At 41.1% G+C, this 19,289-nt stretch overlaps 2 protein-coding genes across 3 annotated transcripts in view; both read right to left on the bottom strand.

The window, feature by feature from the left end:
- Positions 1-19,250, bottom strand: part of ensab (endosulfine alpha b) — a 147,312-nt gene extending 128,062 nt beyond the window's left edge. The window contains exons 1-3 of one of the 2 annotated variants that reach the window (XR_013793147.1): positions 18,840-19,250; positions 12,787-12,900; positions 10,876-11,415 (exon numbers count right to left, since the gene is read on the bottom strand). Coding sequence is in view for 1 of the 2 variants with exons in the window: in XM_079561975.1 (XP_079418101.1) it covers positions 11,245-11,415; positions 12,787-12,900; positions 18,840-19,079 (525 nt within the window). In the remaining variant the exon portion in view is untranslated. Of the gene's footprint in view, positions 1-10,559; positions 11,416-12,786; positions 12,901-18,839 lie in introns of those variants that run through there. The other variant, XM_079561975.1, reaches the window with a different exon arrangement.
- On the bottom strand, positions 2,386-4,361 carry mcl1b (MCL1 apoptosis regulator, BCL2 family member b). The gene is made up of 3 exons (XM_079562029.1): positions 3,765-4,361; positions 2,745-2,995; positions 2,386-2,600 (listed from the first exon to the last, which is right to left on the bottom strand). The coding sequence occupies exons 1-3, from the start codon at positions 4,231-4,233 to the stop codon at positions 2,484-2,486; spliced, it is 837 nt and encodes a 278-aa protein (XP_079418155.1). The 5' UTR covers positions 4,234-4,361; the 3' UTR covers positions 2,386-2,483.
- Positions 19,251-19,289: the final 39 nt, after the last annotated feature.

Below are 19,289 nucleotides of genomic sequence, written 5' to 3'. Positions count from 1 at the left end.
AACTCTTTTTCAGAATTTTCCCAAATGTTACAGTACAGCTTTAAAGGCAGTCCAGGACTGAGCAAAACCATAATTATAAGAAAAAAGCAGGATTTCCCCTCAAACCAGAAAAGACCCCCTCAGATTTCAGAATCCCTTTGTTGTCACGAGAGTCATTACCTGAGAGGGCAGTCTATTGTTCATGTTTTTACAATAGGCACAATGGCTGAGGTTAGCCACCTTGCTTCACATAAAGAAGGTCCCAGGTTCGATTCTATGTAGGCCAGTGTGGAGTTTGCATGTTCTCCCTTTGTCTTGGTGGGTTTCCTCCCACCAGGTTGACATATACATTGAGTATGTGTATGCAGAGCTGCATATATGAATATACATGTGCATACACGGATATATGTCCATCCTCCTGGTACCAGGGGAGTCTTACCACAAGCTCAAGATCTGGAGATGGGTCTAAGAACACCTGCTTGCCCCAGCCACACTGAAGGACAGGCTAAAACACACACGTCCCTACTTTATGGAGACATTCAAGTATGTTTTAGATTTGATCACACAAATGTTTGTCGAAACTACGGCAAAGCGAAGAGCTAATAGTCTGGTTAAACATTCCTCTTTCTTAAAATGATACTGATCTGACATACTATATTTGTAGCTCAAGATGTAATTTACATTTCACTAACAGAGATGACTTGAATGTACTGATTAAAATCATTGATGTATTGCAAAGCTTTACAGGTTTGAAAGGCTCAGGGCCATTGTTTTCTCAAATATTCTTTTATGGGATAATTACCAATTGATCTATGGAAGGTAGTAATTTGAAAGAAAAGGACTTTTAATGAAAAATGCTCAAAATGCCACAAAATTACATTCATTATTACTTCAAAATATTGTTACAAGATACAGTGTCAACAGCACATGGTCTTTTCTGCGGTTACTTTGCAGAGAGAAGACGTCACTGCCCGACGTTGTCCTCAATGCCAAGAGGAGATAAAGTTGCTAAGAGATGACATCCCTCAAGCCTCTGGTCTAAAGACTTTTTATGGACTGTTCATCTGATCAGCCACATCACACCAGATCAGTCAGTTCAGCTAAAGGTTGCTGCTAGAGAAATCGACAGATAGGAACAGATTTCACAATGAGCACTCAGTAAGCACTCGGTAAGACTTCAAAATATTGAGATGGTTCATTCTGATAAACTATCCTAATCAAAGAGACACACCGCAGCAGACACACCAAATACTTCGCGTTTTGGACCATGTTTTTAACATCTGATGATCCAATGGAGTTGAAAATTGAATAAAGCTCACATTTTTATCGGACTACTCCTTTTTCATTTGAAATACGCACTTTTGCACACATCCATTAACAAAAATCAATGATAGAAAACTTCTTAATGAAACAGTCAACTGAAAAACTGTCTTTCCTTATAACTAGTTATTCCCCCCCCAGACAGTTGGCAGTTTGGAGACAAACTGCTGTACCAAGCATTTACTTCTGAGCATAGTTATCATGTTATGTAATTGGCAGATCTTTGAACCCACTCTTACCCTATATTCTGTTGACGCTCTAGTCTAACGCTTGGGGGGGAAGAAGGGGGGGCAGACCATAACGCTGCACTACAAATAAAACCTATGCGCATCATTTTGCAGCTTTACCACAACCGCCTCTCATTTCTAGGAAACTGCTGCCATCACGGTCAAACTGAAAGTAAACCTCTCAGAGACGACCGTATCTCATCGCTCGTCTGAATAAATATATCCAACAAAAAAAGGTTTGTTGTGAATGCTTTTATTCGCCAGTGGGAAGAGCGTGTGGATTGAACACATTCAGTGAAGCTTACAAATGAATCATAATCAGCAAAACTTATGAACTTTCGTGCTTCCACCTTCTAAGTATTTGTCAATTTGTCAACAATACGGCTCTTCCCTAACGATCTGAAGCGTCCAACTCGGCCCACTGTTTGAGAACGGTCCTGGGCTTGCATGTCTTCTTAGCTACAGCCAGTCCGTTTATCAAAAGCGCGGAAGTAGGCCGCTCAGGCAAATCCGCCCCTCCTCCTGACATGTTTCAAGAGTCCACACGATGAGGATCCGTGGCTTTGTATGGAAATTCTGAACGAGACCGATGCGGCCTGTTGCTCGACGTTGTTTCTCCATTGATTCCCATTTAAAACGTGGTCTCCTTTTTTTTTCGTTTTTCTCAAAGTAAACATAATCAACAGCAGGCGTCAGGTCAACTGAGAGCTGCTAACCATTTTTACTTGCATAGAAGCATTCCTTTAAACATTTACTAAAAAAATAAACTCTGTCAAATTAAATACAACTTAAAACGTCTCTCTCGTACATCCCGGCTTTGTGATCTCGCAAAGGGGGGGAAAAAAAAAAATGCTGTCATTCCCATCTTTGTGTCAGAACGGGAGAAGCTTGCTAAAACGAGATGACATCCAGCAAGCGTCAGGTTTTTTTTGGAAAAGTCTTTAAAGTCCGCCACATTCACCTGATCAACATGGCCAGGGTTGCACCGATTCCTGCTAGTCCGGCCATAGCCATAAGTGTGTTCCTCACTTTGGATTCTGGGTCGTCTACTCTAAAGAACTCAACAAAACCATCCTGAAAGAAAGAGAGAGAGAGAAGGAATCACATTAGGGGAAGTTGTCAGGGTCAGCCATCTCCATTCCAACAGTAATTCCTTCCTTTGTGTGGTGTTACGCAACCACCTTTTCATTCTTTCTCAAAACACTGGACTCGACTTACCCAGGAGTTGTTCCTGATCAGCCAGTCTCGCTGGTCTGATAGAAGGTATGTGGACATTTCTTCGGCCACCCTCTCCACGCAGCTTTCCCTTCCTTTCGACTTCAGGTACTGGCACACCACCGCCCCGAAAGATATCAGGCTGGCGATCCGACCCCAGTTGGTGGTGCCGTCTTCGAACATACTTCTGGCCACAGCGCTGATGAACGTTACGTCGTCTCCCCGGTCGTCCACTGACAGTTTGTTTATCATACCTGTTTGGAGGAAAACGGATAAAATCAGGTGAGACACAATGTATATAATATTATCTAGAGCAAGGAACATTTGTGTCATTACTACAAAACACCCACTAAGACTGGCAGCAACACAGATTAGGCTAAAACTAGACAGATATTTGAGGTCCACGTCCAACCTCTTAACCTCTGCCTGAACCGAGCACTATTTCTCCAGTCTGGCTTTACCCAAATCTAAAGGCTTCTTGAAAAAATAATATGCCAAAAAGCAACAGATAAATGACAAAAAGTGATAAAAATGTAACGAAAACGCAATAAAAAGATCAGTTCATATCAGGCTTGTAGGTCTTAGCTTTCACATGAGGTGTTACACTGGCCTGTTGGCTGTAAACCTTTAGATTTGGGTAAAGCTGAATTGGAAAAAAATGCGCTCGGTTATGGCGGGGGTTAAGAGTTTAAGACTGCGACTCAAAAATGGTGCAATGCAAAGTGTTCAATAAAGAAACGACTGCAAAACTAGGGGTTGAAATGCAATCCTTGTTGCTAGCGACGTTACAACATAATCCAGTGTTATAAGCAGCTAGTTACACTTCCGTAAAGTCGTTTCAGGAAATACAAAAGGTCAGGTTGGCCCATGGTTGGGATTTGAAGGCAAATTTCCCCCCCTCCCCAGCCATTACACTGTAGTAACCTAGCAGCAATTCAAATAGCCAGTATCGCGTTAGCTTAGCTCCGGCCACAGACATACGACTCCCTTTGTATTGAGCACACTACAAACTGAGGCACCTACCATTGTACGCGATTCTGTGTTTCTCTAAAAGGTTCTCCACGACTCTCTTCATTGTCGTTAAAGCGGGCCGTTGGTTCCAACCCGGCTGCGAAATCCCCGTGATTAGCTCGAAAAAGTCCTTTAAAAGCTGCCTCGTGTCGCTCTCCAGAACCTCGTCCTCCTCCGCGGAGAAGCCAGACATCTCCTGTTCGCTGTCCGACTGGAACTCCGGCGTGCACGGGAGCGAGCCGCCGTCCGAGTTGTCGTCGTAATCCCCCTCCCGTAGGCTTTTGTGGTTTCTCAAGAGGTCGTTCTTGACTTGCAGGGCCGTGGGTCTCTGCTGTTGCGGGTGGCAGTGGCTTAGCGAGCCGTTGCCGTTGCGGGCGTCCATTGGCATAGCTCCCTCCGCCTCGACGACTCCATTTTGAGGCATGAACATACTCAACATTGTAGTAGGGAGGCCGAATTTTGTCCGTTTCGCAGGAAGCATACTTGTCTTAAATAATGGGTAGCACACGAATTAGCGCGGTTAAGAATACGGCGAGTTACTTTGGAATTGTGTTAGACTAGTGCTAACTGTAAGTTTAATTTGCTAAGACGCCCATGGTGTACTGAGAGCGAAGACTGACACGGAACAGTGGGGCCATATTTATAACAATGGCGGCGGGCGGAAACGAAATACGTTTACGTCACATTTACGTACGCCCACGCCCATAAATGTACTCCCCGGAAATTCTAGGAGTTGATTTAATATGTAACTCCCCAAAATAAAAATAAAAAATATATACACACACATCTATAGTTCATTTTGTGAAATATATATTTTAAATATCAAAGATTCCAAACTATTGATTGTCCAATAGTTGGTAAAAATACCAGTGTTTTTCCATGACATTCTATGGCTAATACACAGGAAGTGGAAGATTTCCGTGGAATGAATACCTCAATGTACACTTTGAAATAATACCTAAAATGATATGAACAATTAATTTTACACTCCACAAACATGTTTAGAATACGTGACCAAAAAAAGCAGTAAAGAAAGTGAAAAGCCCAACTTCACTCAAAAAATTCCACATCGCCTACAAAGAGAGCTTTGTGAAATTCCCGGAATTTTCCAGAGGGTTGTGGAAGGGCTCGTGAACGCTGCCATGCTTCCCTCTAGTGGGTAGTTATGGGTAGTGCATCTGACCGAGTTGACAACACATGAGACAATATATTTGTGTTGTGTTATGTTTGTGTTGTGTGTCTTCATATGGACCTCGAGTCTGATAAAGATGATAATAAGAATCACTAATTTCAGAACATTTGTAGATGGTGAGACTATCAGGTAAACTGATTTTGTACATAAGACTCAATCGAGAATAAAATATTTTGACCTTTCAGGATAATGTACTTCCCCATAAGAGCAGACATTTGATAAATTGCGATTAATAGTGGCCTACAGAAAAAACAACAACACGACAACAGAAGTCTTATTAATGTAAAAGTTTTATTTCAAATACTGACAAAAATCCTCTCACCAGATCCCACAAAGCAAAAAAAACATTCCAAGTGTGTGACGTCTTAAAAATCAACCCTGGCATCACCGGTTGTTCAGTAGAGAAATATGAACCCACTTTTTATTCAAGGAGGTCAGCAGTATTTCTGGGCCAGGATGAAATACATCAATTATTTTATAAAGCGAACACAAGAAAAAACAAAACACACACATTTCTTTTTGTAAAATCAACAACAATAACAACGACAAAAAAATAGGAGAGAAAAGAGCAGCGCAGAATTTCAGAGCCCATACATTCTGGCGTGTGTTTTCACGTGAGAGACCCCCATTAACAAGCCGTGCCCTGCTTCAAACCATCTTGTGCAACTTTTTCTCTAAGGCAGACATCATGTACCAAGGAACAACTCTTGTCGTCGAAGTGTTACCTTGTTAGCCCATATCTTTTTTTTTTTTTTTTCAAAAGATATTACACATATTGAAGCTGGCAGGCGGCGAAATGACACTAAACCGTCTCGTCTTGGCATTCACGGTAAAAACCAAATAGATTATCAAACACAACATTGCAACACAATACATTTTTTTTTGTCAAATGCGATGAGAGGGTTTGAATCGTCGAATGACCCGCAACAGCCGTAACGGAGTTTACTTGGACTGGAAGAGAAACGAACAAACAAAAAGACAAACACAGGTGCCATTTCCCAAAAGTGTTGCTCAGAGTTGTCGGACTAAATCAGCAGCATTTATACATATTTTCATATGATACAGAGCTTCTGGGATACATCGTTTACAGCAGAAGCCAAAATGACAAATAGGAACCATTGACGTGAAGAAAAGGCAATGACAATTAGGATATATCAGACACACGGTTCTATTTACAAAGTGCGAAAAACGCCCATTCGTGCATAATTACAATTTTGACACGTTTAAAGCCTCGATGATGTGGGATTGAGATATTGCATGCACCGTTTACTTTAGTCTGTTGAGCGGGTCAGCAGCTTGTGTACATGTCCGTTCACAAAGGGATTGCCCCAAGCACAACTTTCTGAAAAGATGGGGGGAAAAATCATAGAAAAGGCCAATTTTGAACTCAAATAATTGCTTTCGATAAAACAACTTTGGCTCTTTATAGCAAATATTAGTGTTTTTCTTTACTAGATATTGTGTGGCTTCCTTCCCCATTTCTGTGATCAATGGTTCATGCCAAATACTTTTGCTATTTTTGTTTTTGAAAAGTAGTTACGTAGCAGCAGTACGGCTAAATGCAAACAAATGTAAACTCCTACACTCACTAAGGGATGTGCTATAAATCAAATTTAATTTTAATTCCGATTATTATATACACACAAGCAAACTTTGAAGTCTGTTTATATGGATTTATTACTGCTTTGGACTTTTATTTTCTAATATATATTTTTTTAAATCTTTGGGTTGTAAAGTTAATGCTTTAAGTCACGATTAATTATGGATTACATCATATGTTTTGACCCAACACCCCCCTGTATCTCGAGCATGTTACCTGGAAGACAGAGCTTACATTACAGATTACAAATTGTAAAAAGTCTGGATTTTCACATAGATTCATGACAGAATCATTTGAAAGTTGGAGCGTTCCATCAATGAATAATCAAGTAGCCCCCCCCCCCCCCTCTCCAAGCTCAGTGTGTTGTGCCAGAGCGGCGGAGTTAGCACACCCTGTAGGCATGTGGCGTCCCACTTCTGGGTCAGCGGCTCAGAGGGTGATCCAGGGGCGAGGGGCCGGCACCTGTGTGTGAGCGTCAGAACAACCCCCTGACCTGTTGTTTGGTGATTCAATACGGGGACAGGGGGCACTGGGTGAGAATAATATTAGCTTTGAAAGATTTCAATTTGTTATATATATATATTTCTATTCCAGTCTATTTACAAGTCAAAATAAATCATAAATTACAGGAGTCCAAGATTTCTATTCCGAAAGCTATTTTTACTTAATGTTCATCTTCTATTTCAATGAAATTTAATATTGTGGCACAATTTAGCTTCTTTGACAAAATGTCCACTGCAGAACAAACAGCGTGTAGTCATTTTTCTCACAAATTTTATGTCTTTTAAAAAATGAACAAACTTTCATTTTAGAGCAAGCTTGTATGTGTCTTAACTACACGGTTAGCAGGTTTTATACGCGATAAAATTCCATCAAGCAAGGTCTAACATTGTATTTGACATTACAGTATTACAATCTTAAATTCAGTCTTTATGATTTGCTAACTGGGACCATAGAAATCATAGAAACGCCGTCAGCTAGCTTAGCCTGTTCCTAACAAATGCGCACTTGTGCTAGCCAACGCTAACAATGCTATATTGCAGTATGGTGAGCTATGGCGTGACCGTTTCATGGCCATTGGATGTGTATCCGACCACACATAAAGCAGAAAGTTTAGCATTAAGGCCACTCAGAGGCCACTTTTATAAGTTAAATCTCAACAAGTCTGTATATTTATTAGGGATTTCTAACTGGGCTTTGACATCACCCTAATGTGGTCGATGGGTTGACAACAGCTGAAAACATCTGGATCTTTCACAATTGAGATGCTAACAGCTGCTGCTAGCATCACTGAAAAGTTTCCCGGACTAGCTAGCTTGCTAATTCCTCCTTTTTATTTCTATGATTGAGTCCATTCTAATTGCTATATCAGCCCTGGCCTCGCTCAAATTGGGATACAAAGCACTGCAAAAGTACTGGACTATTTTTGGTTAAAGTTTCAACCTTGTTTTCCAACTAGCGCTCCATTTGTTCAGTACAGCAAATATTTTAAAGACAAAATGAGCTTGGTCGAGCGTTATTATCGAAGGCATGAAACGTATGCAGTTTGCGTTTAATCTCCCCGCAAATCTCCTCGGCTTCTGGTAATCGCTTATTTATGCAACAAGCAAAGGAAGTTGGCAGGCCACCGAGCTGACATAAATATCCCGACCTGGCTTTGGGCCACCGATAATTAAATATGCGAGCAAAGGGACAGGACAGCAGAATGTAAATAGTAATGCAATAGGCGCGTGTTTAGAGGAGAAGTTTTCTTTGTAATTATCTTATATAGTGAAGGTAATACAATCACGCGAGTAATTCTGGCCCGGTTTGCACGACAAAAATAGTTGAGAGTCCTGGGGGGTCAGGCGTGTCAGGCGAATGAGGTTATAATTTACAACAGCGCACTGGGAATGTTTACCCAGCGGCAGGTGCAGGTGGCCGGTAAGTAGGCGTGTTCAAAGGGGAAGGGTGTTCTTTCAAGGAGCTATGCAAAGATTTTAGGTTGATCATTCCACGCTACATTCACTGACAATAAGGCTGCGTATTTAGTCAAATTTTAGTCAAATCGTGATTACATTTATGGCCAATATTATTTGACTGATTTTTTTAACACAAGCTGCAGAAACTATCTTGTGTCAATGGAACTATATTGCAAAGCGTTCAGTTGTTGGTAGTTGTGCCGAAACTTCATAATTTGCTTCTCTAATGCGTTTCTAACTTCCCTGCTTCACAACTTTAATGCAGCATTACTGTCACAATAAAACAGCGGCTAGTTCACTATCAATAAAATGGCTTTATAATTAGATCCACATGTCTGCTTTTACAACATACTGAAAGAAACATCTCAAAGCATTTTAGAAAAAGCAATTTTTTGTTGTTTTAAATATTTAGGGAGGGCTAATGGGTAGAAGAGTAACTTCTAAATGTAAGTAAATGTATCCACAAAGACTGCAACTACACTGCTGCGGGCCAAGTAAATGTCACAAGGCAATTGCTGTACTCTTAAAATGATTCTTTGAATGCTGTGAGTGAGAGGTCCGTGAAATTATGAAATCATGAGATGTGTTTGTGCAAGTTATATCACAAGCTTTGAGTAATGTTTCTCAAAGGATTCTAGTTCCCTTTTGCAATAAACCATATTGGGAGATTTACAATCCTCTGACATTGTGATAGGCTGCATAAATCTACGCCCGCTTCCTATTTACTGTAGTTGGTCGTAAAAGTCGAGCCACGGTTGCAGAGAACGCAGAGCTTTTAATTCTAATTGAACGATAATATCTCCGATGTAGTGCGTAAAACTAGTTCAACCGACAGCTTGTGTGCATTTTAAAAATAGGTTCATGTCACCGTAACACACGGCTAAATTCTTATTGTTGTGTAAACGACACATACAACTTCTCAATCCTTAGTCATACAGAAGTCCAAATTCACAGACCCCCATGTGCAAGCGGCGCCATTAAAGTCACATCCATACTTTCATTATTTCCACACACAAAAAAACAAAAAACAAGACAAAAACAAGCTATCAGCATAAAAACTAAACAAAAAAAAAAACAATCATGGTTCCTAACTCCTACACATAGGCCTGTCACGGTGACGGTTAGAGCGGCTATTTTTGGACTCGAGATTTATCAAAAGCATCTTTATTTACACAAGCTTTTCGTCAATTTTTCATAACTAGCCGATCTGTGATTCAGAGGCGCTAAAAGACCGACTTTATAAATGGAATAGAACAAGAGCGTCTCCACTTGGCTAATAATGAAGTTTAAATGATCTTACAGAGTTTTTAGCGCTGAAAAGAGCGAACAAAAATGAGGCCTCAGGGGAACAGAGAAACATCATAATGAAAATTGGTTAGCTCCAAGTTTGATACAAGTTAGTTTCACTAAACGTGAATATGCACATGCAGCATGTCATTTTGGAACACACATCCTGGAGAATTCAATCGCTGAGTTAGTTTTTTAACCTCCGCAATTGTATTTTGGCTCGCCGTTAGCTAGCAACAGTATGCTAATGCTAACGGCAACTAATCAAAGCAGGGACGGAAACTATGATTGAATCACCTAAAGTAATACAATAAAATCAGCCTCTGCAGGAGAGGCCAAGTATTTATGTTTTTACAGGATTATAAACCAGACATTTCAAAAAAAAAAAAAATCGACTGAGTGTATCAGAATCGGCCAATAAAAGTCCCCCAAAATCGGCATCGGCATCAGCCTCAGAAAAACCCATATCGGTCAACCTCTAGTTCTGGATCGCTCGCTGGGTTTTAGGTTTTGGCGAACTAAACTGAGTGAGTTGGAACGAGTGTTAATATTGACGACACATCTTAATCAAGACTTACCGGTTTTAGTTTTAGTTGACAATGTTATGCAAATGTAAGATTATTTATTCAGTTAACTTTACATTTATATTATTATACCCAAAATATTTATACACATTCTCTGCTCCACGAACACAAAGCACAGACCTGTTTGTTCGCCAGTGAAATGATACGAGGCGCTTTCAAACAGCATCACTGAAAGTCTTCAAGTATTTAGTCTTCATGAGTTTAAATCATGGTTTTAGCCTCATTAACTTCTTCCAAATGTTTAGTTTTGGTCACGAAAACATAACTAGGACAAAATCATGACCAACTATGTTAGTCGACAAAATTAACACGAGTTGAGAGGGCACAAGCCTTTACCGGGGGGCATTTCTTTCAATAATCATCAACATAAAAAGAAGGAAAACATGGCCTAAGTCGGTTAAAAGACGTGTTTCATCACAATTTCAGCTTTAAATCATCAAGAACAGCATTCGACATTAAAGAAACACATTCAATTCTTCTTTGGGTTGAGAACCACCACTTAAGACACGGGCAAATCCGTTTAGAAAAAGCGTAGACTAGGATTAATAATAGTTTCACCGTGACAGGCCTACAGATCCTTTTGGTGTCGATTATAATGAACGTACTGTACAGAATACAAAGTGCATTTAGCTCATCCTCCGGCCCGTCCGCCCGACGACACACACCTACGTTAGAAAGCGATGCCTCTTGGGGGGGGAAAAAGAACCGAGGCACGAGCGAGGGGAAGCGCCCGCTCTCAGCCCCCGCCCACACACCCACACAAGCCAATGGAACTTATACAACTTTGCCCCGATATGCTAGAGCCAGAATATGGCAGGGAGTGAGTGTGTGAGTGAGTGTGTGTGTGTGCGTGTGTGGGGGGGGGGGGCTAGCCGGCTAATTTACTGGTGACCAAAGATGACTTCCTCTGGGGCAGGTCCTGCGGCGTGGGAATGTGGTCGCCCGTCACCAGGTTTTTGTCCGGGCCAGCCACCGGGAGCTGCTTGTTCTTCATCTTGGCTTTGGCCATGTTGTAGTCGCCGGAGTCGAAGTACTTTTGCTGAAAAGGCAAAGAGGGACAAGTCACTACTGGCAGCTTGGTGTCACAAAGAGGTGACACCTTCCGTCTTTGCCGAGGAGCTGGCAACGCCACCAGCCCCTTGGGTACAATAAAAAAAAACAGAAGCGTCTTACTCTGGTGTGAAAACATTTTTCGTTTTCAACTTATGCCATGTGTGATGCAACTAAAAAAGCTGACCAAGTATTGAAAACAAACATATTCATTAAATTAAAATTAGCCATTTTACTGGACTGACTTACTTATTTTTACATGTTGTTGACAGTAATTGGGATTTTGATTGCCACAAGCGGCATGTATTTTTACTTCTTTTAAAGGGGGGGGTATTATGCAAAATGGACTTTTTCAAGCTTTACATCATGTTATTATGTCATTCCCTCATTAAAAACATGCCTGAAGTGTTGCCTTGGCACATTCACGTATTTTTGAGTAATCTGTAAAAACTCTGATGGCGGCCATTTTAGGGATAGGTTTGCCTGAGTCCTCCTAGGAACGCCCCCACCTCCTGGAGACGCCTCCGAGCTTTCGTCACCAGCCGAGTAACCAACCACTGCTCCTCAGCAGAACCCCCTCCCCACTGATGCCACAGACAGCGTGTGAGGGGGCGTGTCGGAAAGGCTCAGAGGTTCTTAAAGAGACAGAGGCGTATTTCAAGACATTCACTACAGCCATTTTGAGAGAGCAATTTTATACAAGGCAGTTATTCTAATTTATGATATAGACTGGTGCTATGTGATGGAAAAAAGCATAATACCCCCTCTTTAAATTATTTGGGAGGGTCATATGGATCAGAGCAGGGAAAGCTGAAATGCACCAGATTAGCCTGTATTCAGCTCAATTTTGTTTGTACTTTTGAGGAGCACGAGATGTCTTTCCACATAAAGACTGTCCTCCAGAGGTGGAGTGTCTCTGGCAGGACGTGTGTGTAGGCGTTGAGCTCCGGTCTGCCATTGATGCTACAAGTATAAGAGAATTATTAACACTATAGACACTACATGTAAACAGCCAATAAAATTAAATTGAGACATTGTGATTGAGATGTCAATTTGAAACTTGTCCTGCACATTGCTGATATACTAAAACATATTTTAATAAGACACTTTCTTTTAATAAGATACAATTATTATTTGTTGTGGCTACATCTATTCACTGAAAATGCATTGTTGTCTTCCAAACCAATAGCATTATGAAAGCATGACCTTCTTCTTTCAAGTGTTTGAAAAGGACCTCTTGTCTTTTTGTCTCCAGCCTGACGGACCAAATGGAGCATCGACTCTTTTGTCAATACATAAAAGGGCCGTTTATGATCCAGTGTTATTGTGTCGATCCGAGCCTCGTCGGACCACATCATACCCCTTTCTGTAGCCTCTTCATGAGGAAGTCGGAGCCTCCGGGCTTCTGCGGGTACTTGGCCTTTAGCTTGGCCTCCTCGGCTTTCATCAAGTTCGCATTCTTCTCCTGAGAGTCCTGCGGAGACGAGGACACGGGACATCAGTGTGATATGTTTGGACAGAAAAGAAGACACTTGAACAGAGCTTTCACGTAAGGCGCGTTGAATAACCGGAACACGAGGATGAGCTGGTTGTGTTTTTCTCATTTAAACATTCAACGATAAATATTTTTGGACTGTTGAGCTGATCCTTTTTCAGTACTGTATATTGTGAATGGACTCTTAACCTCTCAACCCCCGCCTTAACAGAGCACATTTTCTCCAGTTCAGCTTTACCCCAGAAGCTTCTCGACTGGAGCTGACTGACTATAGGCCAGTGTAACGCCTCAGTTGAAAGCTAAGACCTACAAAGCTGATCTATGCTTCTTCCTCGTTATGATTTGGTTGTGCTTCTTTTTTTTTGGACACATTTGGTCCCATTTTTGTGGCTTGATTCCAGTCTAGGCCTGTCATGATAATTCTGAGATTTCTGGGCTCAATATTTATCATCAGTACATTTATTAGCTTTTTCTGCATCCTATTTTTAAAATTCACTGGAGTAAATTGTGTTTCATTGAGTTCCATATTAATTGTAACTTGTGTACTATTGAATATATACGTTACACACTTTGAGAACGCGGTATTACTGAGATTTCCATTTCTTAGATTAATTTCAGTGTCATCAAGTGGTCCTCAATAATATCATTTATTGTGTATCTTCCTGCCTCCATATATTGCACCTTTGGATCAATATATAGATACGGTAGATAGAAAATCACAATGTCACCAAGGTTATTCTGCAATAGCATGTAACATCCAGTGAAAATGACAGATGTTGTTTTGTTTGTTCTAAACGGTGACACTTCAAAACAAAAGTCAACCCCATTAATCACTGTTGACTGTACCGCGGTCTGCACTGGTTGAACTGGTCTGCGTTGCTGTAATTCTAACCTTTCGGAGCGACTTCAACAGAGGTAGTAATTTAGGTCGCCCCGGTCAGTCTCGCACCGTCTGTGTGAGAGGAAACCGACCTGAATGACAGTTGTCAAACTCCACAGGCCGTAAACGTGCGTCATTCAAAAGTAGAACATAACAGGCGTGTATGTTAGACAATAGACTATAGAGGAATTTCAATGGAGGGGGTTATTTATATCTATTAATCATAATGGGATGTCACACAATGAGAACGGGAAACATTTAGAAGCAGTACCATATGGTTTGAATAAAATGTACTATAATAGGTATCCTGTTATTAAATCTATTAAGTTTCATGTCACAAAGTCACAAAAATAATCATAAGGGATTGAATATTACGATAGTGAAGCTGAAAGAAGTTGCCCTGTCCATTTTAAAATGGTGTTGTTCTGATGCCATTTTTCCCAATCCAATATAGACATTTGGGTTCTGGGTTGCTGCCGATACAGATCTCGATCGATACCGCACGATGTGAAAATGACGCCATCCGTTTCTTTCTCTGTGAATATTACAAGTTAGTTTACAGATTGCACACAGACTGTATTTATACTTTATTATTAGGGCTAGGTACTGTTATATTTTTCCCCAACACCAGTACTTTAACGATGCTCGGTTTTCGAGACCCAGGCCCTACATTTATTATAAAGGGGGTATGACCACTAGTGCATCTTTCACTAGTGGTCTCTTTGGATCTTGACCACAGGCTACACAGTGCCTCTCGAAAGTACTAATATATACCTTGAACTTTTTCACATTTGTCATGTTTACAACCCTAAACATAAAAAGTTTATTTAGAATTTTTTTACTGAAAGTTCACACACAAGTAACAGACAGCTGTGAAGTGAAAGCAAAACGATACATGATTCTGTTATTTTTCAAAAAATAGAAAACCGAGAAGTCGGGCGTGCACAAGTATTCATACAGCATTTTTCCGAGTGCATTAAATTGCCTTTATAACATTCCTAATGACGGCAGAACGTTCACACCTTGTCCTAACCATTTAATAGAGGCCACCTGTGCGTAATCTACTCTCCGTATAATTACAGCTGTTCTGTGAGGGCCTCAGAGCTGTGGTCAGAGTGTATTGTTCACTAAACAACATCACAAAGGCCAAGGAGGACATCAGAGAGGTCAGGGATAAAGTTGTGGAGAAGTTTAAAGCAGCGTTAAGTTAAACAAAGATTTCCCACGATGGAGCACTGTTCAATCCGTCATTCAGAAATGGAAAGAGTAAAGCACCACTGCAAACTTACCAAGACACAGCCGTCCACCTAAACTAACAGACCGGACAAGGAGAGCACTGGTAAGAAATGCAACCAAGTGCCCCAAGATAACTCTGGAGGAGCTGAAGTACTGCTGCTGAGCTGGGGGAATCTGAACATGGGACAACTGTACTCTACTGAGATCCGACAGAAATGCTTTCCTCCCCTCTCCATCTGTTGCTAAGCTAAATCCTCTCATCACTGAGTACAAACACTCGCCATAGCTTCACTACAGTCACGTGGGCCGCAAGGACTATTCTTTCTTTCCTTTATTGAAACAGCTGAAGGGGAGCGAGAGGGGCTTATGAGAAGATCGCTTAAATAACCAGGAAGTGAAACAAATGGATATTATGGTACAGTTTTAGATCAATACTGCATTTTGTAACTAACAAAGTGAAAGATACTAGTGATAAAGATGTCTGAAAAAAAAGCATGATACCCTCTCTTTATGCTGCATTAGCAACATTACCATAGAGAGGTTTGATGGTAACGGCTGGGTGATAGTTCAGGTATGAGGCCTCTATCAGTATCGGAACTACCTAAGAAAAACATTTCAACTAAAGGCATAAACGTCCTAGAAGTTGATGTGATGACTCAAAAGTAAAGCCTCAAAGTAGTTTGAAGCTTTGAAGCTTGTGAGCAGGTCCCACTGGAGGAAGAGGAGGAAGAGGTAGATCTGCTGCTGAATCACTTGAAGCAAACGATGTGCTGCTACATTTAGCGCCCGAGTGGAGACATGTCGCTGGTGTGGCCTTCACAAACTGTAAGGTCAGGAAGTGTTGAGTTTTTGTGCTGCTCGCCTCAGGCACCTCCACATGTTTCCGAAACAAGACCAGGCAAAACGCCCTGCAGCCAGATAAGATTTTTCTTCATTTCATCTCAAATAGCTAGATGTTTTATAGAAATATCATCTTAATCATAATGTTTTAATAAAGCATTTACAACAGGGTTTCCCAAAAAACTCTGGGTACTTTATGTTTTTTCCCCCCACTTAGTACAGGAAAATGTCTAGCTTTTAAAAAGGAATGAGAAGCATGTTTGTGCTCAGGCATGTCCCTGATGTCATTATGCAACATGCCCTGAACCAGCAACATGCCAAAAACTTTTATCACTTCAATTCTGTCAACACTGGTTTCATTCCCACAACTGTGCGGCGCTGAGTATCAAACATATCTGGGCAGAAACTTTAGTCGATGCTTAGTGAACCGAAATGTGTGCCAATAAAGGTGTTGGACTTCAAACAACCTGTCAGACGATTCCATACCCAGCTGCTGGTCATAATAACATAATAACCCAATAATAAATCACAAACTAATCATGATTCACCAGGGCAAGCAAGTTTACATGGAAACGGTGCATTGTTTGCACGCAACATAGATACAGACGGTAGCGTGTCATACTAGGAGGCGTGGCCTAGCGAGGGAGAAGGAAGTACATTATAGAAATCTTTTCCTTTTTCTTTTCATTCTTTTTAGACATTTTCTGGAGGACAATGAGCATTTTTAGCACACACAAATAAAGTCAAGTGAAAATCGGGTCACTATGAATGTTATTTCACGGCAGATTGTCCACTGAAGGGAAACACTAGTCCCGTAATTTCACAGGCTTTGACATGCTCTTCTGAGTGAGTGACAGGTGGATCTAACCAGTCACAGCAAAGTGGGAACTTTCAGAAGAATACATATGTTTACTTTATTTTGTAGACAAAATTAGGTATTGAAAACATGTTACAGATAACATTACATTATTTTTTTTATTGCGACCTAGGGCTGCAAGAAAAACGAGATATTCGTGGCCCTGTTGTGATTTCTTAAACACCTCCTTCTGACAAGCTTTTTAGTCTATAATCACAACACTTATCTGCGCATTGACAATAAATATATTGGTATGATTTTTCAAATTGACATTTTATTTTTTGCCAAATTATGTATTACACTCTCACTCTCCATTTTGCAACTTTAGTAATGCATTGCAATGCAATTTAGCTTTGCAACGTTTATTAAGATAAGATAAGATAAGATGGTACTTTATTGATCTCACAGATGGAGAAATTGCATATTGCATATTCAAAACGTATGATGTGACAGCCTGTTGAAGTGATTGAAAAGAATGGATTACAAAAAATATATCTTTCTGGATAGTTTGGAACGAATGGAATTGAAGCAATTGCTCCGATTGCCTCATATTTCTCTTACTTCTTTAATCATGCAACAAGGGCAGTACCAGTACAGTACTTGCTAAATGGACTCAACTTATATAGCGCTTTTCTACCGTTATCAGACCCAAAGCACTTTACAGCAAGGAACCATTCACACTCAGACGCCAATATTGTACGCAGACACTGGAGGCAAGGAGGGTGAAGTGTCTTGCCAGAGGACACAACACCAAAAACATTGTCCATAGACAATGACACATGTCGAAAATGGTATAAAAAGTGGAGAAAAAAAGCCTACTCAAATAGCTGTTAATGCTTTTATGTGAATGATAATGCAAGTATCAAAGCATTTGAAAGCTAAGGCCTGCAAAACTGAGCATACATTTTTTGTTGCGTTGTTGCCACATTTATGTCTCACTTTGGGAGTGTTTATTTCGCGTTTGTCTCTGTCGTGTTTTTGTTGTTCTTTCATCCTTTTTTGTCGCGCTTTCGCCATTTTTTGTCACCTTTTTGTCGCTCTTTAAGTCACTTGTTTGTTGTATTATTGTTGCTTTACAGGCACGTTTTCATTAGAGCTGCAACAACTCATCGATTAATCGACAACTTAGTAGTTTGGATGATATTGACAACTATTTTAGTAATTGACCGTTTTCTATTAAACACAGTCAAATAGAACAAAAATGACATAAAACCTTTTTTCCAAGTTAGAGTACCATTTGGTACATTGAAAATTTCAACTGTCCGTGTCCAATCAGAAATCAGAATTGGGACCTCAGAAAACACTCACTTTAGGTCTACTACTCCATTAGCATGTCCGCAAGCGACGCCAATTTAGCGTTTTTTATACAATTTCCATACACCATTCACAGCCAAGCGATTACTCGATTAATTGTAAAAAGATTAGATTAATCGATTACCAAAATAATCGTTAGATACCCTACTTTTCATCCTCAATTTTGTTGCTATAATGACCAAGAAGCTTTTAGATTTGAGTAATGCCAAACTGTAGAAAATGTGCTCGGTTCTGGTGGGGGTTAAGAGGTTAACGCATGTATGTTAAATGTATTTCTATGTAGTGACTCGGCAGCTAACAAGAGCTGTTCCACGGTTCTTTTCATATTCTTTTCAGCTTATGTCTCTGTATAATGTTGACCTGCAGGCCTGCACCAGAGAAACATGGCGGCTTTCCATTCCGCAACAGTGATTTTATATAACATCCCATCCCTAACTCTTTAATGCATCCGTGGTCATGCAAGTTGATATTTACACAGTGATGCTAAAGAAGCCACTGTCGGTAGCCCCATCGATTTTCACGATGGACCAATGAGGCCCTGGCTGCTCTGAACTCAGCAGCCAATGACATGAGGCAGGGGACAGACCGAGTGACACTCTTGCCAAGGTGCCTGCTGCTAAAGTCGTGATGAGACATGTTTTTCCAACCTGACAACACACATTTCCCCAGTCTCCGATGTCCGCCTGCCCTGCACTTTGCAAAGCCGCCTTCAGCTAAGCCCAACGCCAGTGCTTTTCACAGCCAACAAGCCGCACGGATCCTGCAGCCTCTCTCTCTCACTTTGAATCCCACCTGTTTTTCGTCCTCGCAGTCCACCTGGGTGTCCGAATCCGGGTTTTCTGTCGACATCGCGGGGGTGTTGTGTGCAAGACCACCGTCCCCTCCGACAGCCAGTCCCGTGGTAGACAACGCACGCAAGTTTTCTGTGGATACCTGCGCTGAAATGAACGCCTCCTTTTCCCTCTGAACAACACGAACACGACTGGTGCTACTGCTGCTCCCCGACAAAAATGGCGGAATGACGCATGACATCAGCAGAGGGGGGTTGATTGACACATACAGTAGCCAACCGGAGAGCAGAGGGGTCGGGGTCTGTCCAATAGGGAGACAGCAAGGGGCGGGTGGTGGATGAGGAACAGACCAGGCGTCCAATCACGTTACGCTAAGACTGCGGCGCGGGGGCTGCGCTGCATCAACACTGAACACACATAAACAAACAAATAAAAAAATAAATAGAATGCG

The sequence above is a fragment of the Gobius niger genome, assembly GCF_951799975.1.
Source record: "Gobius niger genome assembly, chromosome: 8".
Lineage (NCBI taxonomy): Eukaryota > Metazoa > Chordata > Actinopteri > Gobiiformes > Gobiidae > Gobius > Gobius niger.
Note: the sequence above shows the minus strand (reverse complement) of the source record. Positions and strands in the feature narration are given on the sequence as shown.

Coding starts and splice junctions, on each gene's coding strand:
- mcl1b (XM_079562029.1), bottom strand. CDS start 4,233: ATGCTTCCTGCGAAACGGACAAAATTCGGCCTCCCTACTACAATGTTG. Junction 2,996..3,764: donor ACACAGAATCGCGTACAATG/GTAGGTGCCTCA, acceptor TCCTCCAAACAG/GTATGATAAACAAACTGTCA. Junction 2,601..2,744: donor TGATCAGGAACAACTCCTGG/GTAAGTCGAGTC, acceptor TCTTTCTTTCAG/GATGGTTTTGTTGAGTTCTT.